At 36.6% G+C, this 9,307-nt stretch overlaps 1 protein-coding gene across 1 annotated transcript; it reads right to left on the reverse strand.

Annotated features, from left to right (window-relative positions):
- On the reverse strand, window positions 1-3,540 carry LOC141291317 (neurogenic differentiation factor 4-like). Its single transcript, XM_073823491.1, has 2 exons — window positions 3,334-3,540; window positions 1-1,797 (listed from the first exon to the last, which is right to left on the reverse strand). The coding sequence occupies exon 2, from the start codon at window positions 1,789-1,791 to the stop codon at window positions 754-756; it is 1,038 nt and encodes a 345-aa protein (XP_073679592.1). The 5' UTR covers window positions 1,792-1,797; window positions 3,334-3,540; the 3' UTR covers window positions 1-753.
- Window positions 3,541-9,307: the final 5,767 nt, after the last annotated feature.

The following is a 9,307-nucleotide window of genomic DNA, read 5'->3' on the forward strand; positions in this document are numbered from 1 at the left end:
TAAATATTTACAAACGCTTGAGCGAAATTACAAATATTGTGGAGAATGACAAAAGAAAAATACATTAAACTGAATGAATTCCAATAAATAAATTAGATACTTTATGAGTATTGGTAGCAGTGACTGGCAGTGTACCAAAGAACCAATAAAAACAGTGCTGACAAATTGCTTCAAAACATACAATTGTCATCAAAATAAATATTAAATACAGTCATAAATAAATGCATTTGTTATGGCAGATGTAGTGAACTAAATTTGTCCTTTTCCTTCATCCTTTCCTTTTATTTATTTATGTTTTGTGTGTTTTGTTGAGTGGAAAATCAGCATCTGGTTGAACAGCGCTGAAGATATTGAGCTTCCTATTCTCCATATGCGTCTAAAAACCTTTCAGTTTGTCAATTTTGGTGCACTTTTATGGCATGTGCACCAAATCCGTCAGGTTTGAGATGGAGAACATCAAGTTTATACAGAATACAAATCCCAGAACACTTAAAAATAACATTTAAAGAAGTAACAAACTCAGTCATGACAAAAACAAGAATAAATTAACGAAAAATATGCATCTCTTTCTCAGTACTTCAGTTGCCACAGGTAGGTTGCGTTTCAGATATTCTCGCTCTCAGTGACCGCTCTGGTCTCTTAAGGGATCAGACAGGATACATGCAAAGTGTCTCCTTAAATGTGCTGCGCCCCTGGAGGCACACTGAGGAGCAGGAGGCAGAATTGCTGAGTGTCTCTGGTGGTCATATCTGTTTATTCACTGTAAATGCTGCTCATCTGTGACGTCACAATGTGCGAAGGGGTATACGGCTCGAAAGCCATGTCTAAAGGAAGCTCGAAGCGGGAGCCTGGGAACAGCGGGTGACCCTGAGGAGCTGGAAGACCAGCCAAGGAGGAAGGTGGGTAAGGGTGTGAGGAGATGTAATGGCCGGGGTGAGGTGTAAAGTTCCTCTCAGCCTCATGTGGTGACGGCTCCTGCTTGAGAGCGAAGTTGCCGCTGATGCTGAGTGGTGGAGTAAGAGGGCCGTCGTAAGGTGGCGTGCCACTGCTACATTCATTAGGTGAGGAATTCTCATAATTAGCTCCCTTGAAGCCCTTCAGATGAAGCAAGTGTGAAGCCTCCAATGAGCCGTAGGGTGGACTAGGAAGTCCTGGTGAGGGATAGCTAATGGGATGACCCTGTGGACCTACTCCTGGAACCCCGCACTTTTCATCCAGCTTGTTGCCCATCATTGACGAGGGTCCGAGTTGGAGACAGCCAGCCACGAGATTGCTGGTAGGTTGCGAAAGCCCCTTGCATAGCATCTCCACAAAACCAAGGCTCTCAGGTGACTGGCCACTTTCCAGAACCTCCGAGAGCGCCCAGATGTAGTTGCGGGCCAGCCGCAGGGTCTCGATTTTGGAGAGCTTCTGAGTCTTCGAGTAACAAGGCATGACACGCCTTAAATTGTCCAATGCATCGTTGAGCCCATGCATGCGTGAGCGCTCCCTGGCGTTGGCCTTAACGCGTCTTGCACGGAAACGTTCTTGTCTGGCTTTGGTCATTTTCTTCTTTTTAGGACCTCTTCGCTTAGGTGCCTTTTCTCCGTCAAGACCCATTTCTTCCTCTTCCTCCTCCTCCTCTTCCTCCATATCCTCACTGCCAAGCTCTACAGGTCTCCTGTGTAACGCATAGTGACCCATCTCAGGTGTGCGGTCACCATCCTGTGAGCTGAGGTCTTCCTCCATCCACCCGAGAGAACTGACTAGCTCAGTCACATCTCCTGGTTTTCCATAAGGTTTGGTCATCATTGTGATCTGAGGGGAAAGAAAACCGTTTTGTAAGTGGATTTGAATCAAAATAAAACCTTGTTTACATAGTTGTGCTCCTCATATGAGTTAAGTGGAGAGACTTGACAGGCAGCACGATTATTGTGATAGTTATTATATAGCTTACAGCGCTATAATTCAATTTCTTCTCTCAGTTTTAATGCTCTATCTAATGGCAAAGAATTTCTGTATAAACCCTTTGATTTCCGCAGTCATTTTAGAGACGATGTCCAATCTGGGACACGGCTGGATTTAGTCCACAGATAAAGCGCTCGGATTTAATTTGTGGGGAGCCTGTAAACCGAAATCAACAAACACAGGACCAAGCCACACTAATACTACGAGAACAGTTTTGAATTTGATTTGATTGAAAGACATCAGCATTGTCTGCAAATATGAGTTTTGTCAGAGATTTGCTGGCCTTCCGTCGATGAATAGCCTATTCCGTTTGTTTTCCTTTATAACGCGAGAACGCGCTTTTTAGTGAAATGTTTAGATTCTAATAAAAGTTACATTCATTTGTGCCGTTTGTAAACATTATTTGTATTTATGCATTGCAGCGTGCCATTCCTTTATAAGTATAACACAAAAGTTTGTAAGAATGAATGGATCAGACGGCACACATTTCCACATAATCTGCATTCTAAATAAATAAATAATACATTTCCATTATAAATGTTTCCTGAAAATGAAATAAATGGTTCCAAAGGAGGCGAGTTAATTGAACATTTTCGACCAGTTTGTATTTAATTACTTATGAATTTGAGATCTGATCAACTAGCCTATGACATACATAATCATAACAAAATGGTGAAAATATTTCAGATTACCCTGCGTTTAGAGCCGGTGCTATTCACATGTGACCACAAAACCAATCATAAGGGTCATTTAAAAAAAACTGAGATTCATACATCTGAATGAATAGGAATGAATATGAATTAGAATGGGACAATATTTGGCCGAGATACAACTTTGTGAAAATCTGGAATCTGAGGGTGCACAAAAATCAAAATATTAAGAAAACTGCCTTTAAAGTTGTCCAAACGAAGTTCAGCAATGCATGAACATTTAAATTTTTATATATTTACGGTAGGAAATTGACAAAATATCTTAATGGAACATGATCTTTACTTAATATTCTAATGATTTTTGGCGTAAAAGAAAAATCGATCATTTTGACCAATACAATGTTTTTTTGGCTGTTGATACAAATATACCAGTACCAAGACTGGTTTTGTGGTCCAGGGTCACATATATATTTTAACTATGTTTTATATACATTTCCCTTTCATTCAGTTCAGTTCATAATTATTTTTTAACAATAAGAAATCCTAACATTAAAACACAACTTTGTATAATTACGCAGAAAGCCTGAAATAAACAGTTTACATCTTACCATAGATGAGTTTCCTACAACTTTGATTAAAAAAAGTAGCTTTTATTTTTTTTTAAATAATATACACTTATTGAAACAAAGTATATTTAAGTCAATGTATTTATGTAAAGTATAAAAAAATACCATACCTGTTAATGTAGCGCTTGGCGTCACTTCGATAAAACTTGAAAAACGTGGTCAGAAAGCCTGAACGCACTGTCAAAATGTTTAAAAGAACTGCTGTACAAAAAAAAAAAACCTGAAAATCAAAGTTCCAGATTCCCCGCTGATGGTTTGTGTATGTCAACAGTCCGTATGCGCCAGTGCAGGTCCGTTAGCTCTCCATTGGTGCTTCAGAGCGCGTCGCATGCCTCACTGAAGCGCACTGACTCCCGGCTTTGACTTTCTAGCGATGCTCGCAAGCTCCGCCCACACGCCCCCACACCCCTCCAGCTGATCCGAACTCGCGTGGCGCGCTCGTGGCCAAAAGTTTCACGACTTAAGTGTGTGCATTTATCCCCCGGGCTTTGTGTCTGAGGGTGTTTGCATTTGTGAAGGCAACGATGCAACTTCCCTTGTACACTAACCTTATAAATCTGGCAAGGTGAGAGGCTGTGCAATCCATTTGTCATTTGCCAGAGAGAAGAAGATTGGAAATGTTTTTAACAGTATTTGGGTCATACATAGGCTATGTATTTTTTTAATCTATTACGTTATTCAAAAATGGATTTAGAGTTTAAATCAATGTAGAAAGCAGAACATTTCAATTATTATTTTATACTGTAGGGCTTTAAAATTCCTGTCTAGAAGAGGTTAGAAAACGTTTCATTAAAGAAATGTTGGTATAATATTTTATTATTATTTCTTAGAAAAGTTTGAAACAAATGAAGTAATCAATTTAAGTGATGCCTACCCAACATTCAAGAACTAATTTTAAACTATAAAATTAAGAAAACACTTTTAGACCATCATGACTGTCAGCCTCGTTAATTTAAAAATTAACTGATGGTCAACAGCACATTTCTTTCGTACGATTATGTAATACACCAGTTGATTTGTAAAGTAGTATTCCAAACTGAAAATAGCCATTGGTTAGGCTATACACAAATATCACTCTCTGCTTTACTGTCGTGACCTAACGTAATGTTCTGCCCCTATAAAGCCCGTTCAGTGCTGGATTAATACCCCTGAGCCCTATTTGGTTTATGGCGAGGTCAAATGTTGGTCTTAACTCTAATTACAGTAGTCTAGTGTACAAAGACGCGCCCGCGTCCCAGTAAATGATTGTGACAGCTTGGTGCAGTGTGAGCAGGTGTGTGTGTTGTTCACCCGTTTCATTCATTCGCTCCGTCCGCTCATTAGCGCCCCTCGGCCCACCAAAACATAACGCTCAATAACTGCTGGATTAATCAAGCCAAAACGGTTTTGTTTCGCTAAAATAACTCACTCAGCCATGCATGCTGCGCCCGAGGGTGGTTTGCCCCACGAAATAGGCCTACTCTTTTCTGAAAAGATTTATTAGACTAGGATATGCAACAGATGTTGGTCATCTTTTAATTCACGAACGTATAATTATGTAAAGAATACGTGATAATATCACAAGAATGTTAGTTTCAGAACTTTTTCAGGATGGACGCCATTTTAGGTTTCGCGAATAAAAACAACGCTGTGAATAATAACGTTTTCTACATGTTTTCTGTATGTGACCCTGGACCACAAATCCAGTCATAAGGGTACATTTTTCGAAATTGAGATTTGTGCATCATCTGAAATCTGAATAAATAAGCTTTCCATTTATGTGTGGTTTGTTAGGATAGGACAATAGTCCCTATTTGGTTGAGATACAACTATTTGAAGATCTGGAATCTGACTCTGAGGGTGCAAAAAATCTAAATATTGAGAAAGTCGCCTAATTGAAGTCCAAATGAAGTTCTTAGCATTGCATATTACAACAAAATATATATATATATATAAGTGTTGATATATTTACAGTAGAACATTGTGAATGGAACGTTCATTTTGACCCATACAATGTATTTTTGGCTATTGCTACAAATATACCTGTTCTTAAGTTTTGTGGTCCAGGATCACATTTATAACTTTGCATGAATCGTGGCGGTACATTTAAAATACTTTTTGTAAAAAGAAAAAAAAAAAGGTGACAGAAACAGTAACGTGTAAACAAGTTGCTGTGATAAAAAGTAGCCTATAGACCCTTTTCACAAGATTACACAACATTTATAAAACTATACTTTGTATTATATCATCTATATGGGAGGGATGGTAAATTTGACATCGTTCTCTCTCCTGACTGCTGTTATCAGTCTCTCTCAAATTTTTTTGAAAGTCGTAAAAACACTGTTGTGGAATTTTTCTTTTGCTACTTGAGCAAATATGACTCTTAGCAATGCATATTACTAATAAAAAAGTAAGTTTTGATATATTTACGGTAGGAAATTTACAAAATATCTTCATGGAACATGATCCTTACTTATAATGAATTTTGGCATAAAAGAAAAAATCGATAATTTTGACCCATACAATGTATTTTTGGCTATTGCTACAAATATAACTGTGCTACTTAAGACTGATTTTGTAATACTTTGTATTATATTATCTATATCTAGGGAGGGACAGTAAATTTGATACCGCTCTCTTTTCTGACTACCATTATCAGTCTCTCCTAATTTTTTGTCCTTTTTTTGAAGTAGTGTAGTTTTTCTTTTGCTACTTGAGCAAATGAGTGCAAAATATATATTAGTGGTATACTCTTCTATTCACTGCTGTCAAAGTTTACTCAACTATGACAACTTCCGCTGCAGAGAAACTCGGAAATGTATTTTAAAAATTATTCTAAATTTTAATTTAAATTCTTTAATATTTATTACTTGTTCCAACACAGTCTTGTTTTCATGCATGAACATTTTTATATCGCATCCAAAAAAAAATTAAACATCCTTTATAGTGCACTTTTTATACAAGCTCTGAAAACAACTAAAAACTAAAAAATAACATTCAGTGCGTTTTTCAGCATTTATGAAGTTTTGCCCTGAAGTATATTTGGCAAAATGGGGCTACATATTATGTGTTCATACCACAGTAGGGGCTCTATTGTAGTAGCGTGCTATTGACTGTGGGGCTTCAGGTCACACGTGTCCCCACACTGATCCCATTGTATGCGCCAAGTGTGCACATCTGTGGCCTAGACAGTCCGATCACACTCTTTCTACAAAAACTTTTAGTAACACTTACAATCGAATGATAACATATTAAATAAGTACTACTTTTAAATAGTTTGAAATGGATCCACAGTGATCTAATGATAAAACATCATTAGATCATTGATGTTTTTTGACAAATATTTATTTTTCAAATCTGATCTATTGTATCTTTTATCGTTAAAAATATATCTTTTATTGTTAGCCACTGTTTACATTATAATTGGTGTTGAGGTTTGCTTAGATAGTTGAACGTTTAACTCAAGCCGGACGCTGGTGATTGATAAATGAACAGATGGGCTTAAGTGATGCGTCTGTTGCACCAGCGCTCACGCGCCAGTCGCCTGCCTACCATAATCTCTCGTGCGACATACACAATCAACACAATAGGACAATATCCATACCGCTAGTTCACTCGGGTGACGCTTCTTTCCTTTCACACAAAGGGAGGAAGGCTTCCACTTGCTGGCAAAGAAGTGATGCTAAGATAGAAAATCTATGCACTGATGAAGATAGAAAGCCTTTGCTATGGTAGCACCCAACAATCAATGTCCAATTAATCATGATTAACTTGAAAGAAAACAGTCATAAATATAATTAAGTTTCAAAAAAGCTGCTCTTTTTAACACTCATTTTCAAGTCACAGAGAATCTGAGAAATTGGCCTTTAGATTCTGGTGTGTGGAGGTCATAGAAAGGGTAACTTAGACATACATTTACATGCTTAAGTGTGTTCACACTTGTGCTGTCCCATATGAACCACGGATCACATGTGTGTCAACAGTATGTACGTCTAGTAACTGTGTCATGCTTCCCCAAAGATCCCAAGGTAACCCTGCTTCTCCACAACTTTACCTCCCTGGAGTGTTTCACAATGCTGTGTCACACCTGCAACCTATATTGGGAATTGCTGTGCTGAGCCTAAACTCTCCTCCCTTGTGTCCTACCATCGGACAGCTAACTTAGGGACCGAGGCCTGCTGCATTTTCTAGTCCACCTCAACCAGAAGTGAACACTATAATCACAAGAGACCATTTACTCCTTTTTACCATCTGACCTTAACGCTGATAGTTTCATGACGGCTTTCTTAAGTGTTCACGCAGTGGGTCTTCATGGAAAAATCTGTGAATGCTGAGCCACGAGACCAGCGGTGTACTCAATAGACAACCTCCTGTTGAGACAGTTTAGAGTTCAAATTATATCCAGAGGAACAGCACACAGAACTCCCATGACCCGGTTCATTGTTTGGAGTGACAGCTCCACTCCCCCAACCCCCTCAGCAGTCCCAAGGAATCGCGTTTCTGCAACGATACAGAAAGTTGTGATTGGACTTGAATATATTTCAGTAAATGAGACAATAAAATAATATATTTAAAAGCCAAGTGATAATATTAGTTCACAAATTACAGAATTTTTCAGTTAAAAATTGTCGTTCAGTTCATTGACTGCACAGTTTCAAACTCTTTGCATTTAACAACAGTTGCAGCTGTTTTAAAATACTACCATTCAAGATATTTTTTTAAAGAAATCAATATTTGTTTTTAAGTAAGGATGCATTAACTTGATCAAAAGTGAGACCTTTACTTGAAATAAATGCTGTTCTTTTGAATTTCTTTTCATAAAAAAAATCATAAGAATGTTTCGAAGTTTTCAACACTGATAATAAGAAGGAACTTTTTTGAGCATCAAATCAGCATATTAGAATAATTTCAGAAGGATCGTGTGACACTGACGCCTGAAGTAGCTGTTGAAAATCAAGCTTTTGCCATCATAGGAATAAATTACATTTTAAAATATATTAAAAATATATTATTTTAGCAGTTATTATAATTTCATTCTATTACTGTTTCCTTCTTTTTTAATCAAAGAAATGCTGTATTGTTGAGCATAAAAGACTTCTATAATAGGATGTTTATTTCTTGTTTTTACTAATTAGTTCCAATTTGATGTTATTGATAATTTGTGTCATAGAAATATCATACTGTTTTGGAAGAATATTTCTGCTTGTTTGAATGACAGAAAAACAAATATTTTAATATACAGCAACTCCCTGACAGTCAGTTCAGCCTTAGGCTAATTGGATATATGCAAGAACCAATAAAAATGTAATAATATAATATAATATGATATAATATGTGATCTTTTTATAATAATATTAATTATTTGGAGCAAAAATCTTGTGGATGTTTATCTTTAGTTATACATTAAGTAAATACACTGATGTAAAGCTTGCAAATATTATATTACAGTACAAAATTGGGTGGCTCAGTTGAGTTGTTTTGACCAAACAGTGGGTTTTAATGTTTAACTCTTTAAAAATTACAATATTTCTTGCTTAAAATTAACCTAAAATAGGTTGGAAATTATAATTTATTAATATGTTCAATTAATGAACATTTATTAATAATTTGAATAAATAATAATGAAATAATAAACATTTTTAATTGCTTATTATTATATTAATATATATATATATATTAATAAACATTCACCTTTTGATTATGTGTCTGATTTTTAAATTACAACCTATTTTGGGTTCAATTTAAGCCAACCATATGAGTTAAATAAAACTACCATGAAAGTTAAACATTTAACCCAACTGCTGGGTCAAAACAACCCAGTCACTGGGTTTGTCCATATTTCACCCAGCACTGGGTGTATTATGAATCTCTTTAACTGACTTAAATTAAAATAGAACCTGTTCATTTGTTCATGAATTGGACATTACAACTTGCACATGCTACAGTGTTTGTTGTTGAGTGCAGGAAACACCGGCACACACTTTAACAAAATGATACAACACAGGAAAAGTTTTCTGAACCAAAAAGCGTCAAATCTTCAACCGAAACCTGACAAGTCAAAACAGACTAATCAAGCGCATCCACCCCCTGTCAACACATCAACGA

The sequence above is a fragment of the Garra rufa genome, chromosome 18 (assembly GCF_049309525.1).
Source record: "Garra rufa chromosome 18, GarRuf1.0, whole genome shotgun sequence".
Classification (NCBI taxonomy): Eukaryota; Metazoa; Chordata; class Actinopteri; order Cypriniformes; family Cyprinidae; genus Garra; species Garra rufa.

Excerpts from the sequence above, each read along its gene's own strand:
- LOC141291317 (XM_073823491.1), bottom strand. The coding sequence starts at position 1,791 with ATGATGACCAAACCTTATGGAAAACCAGGAGATGTGACTGAGCTAGTC.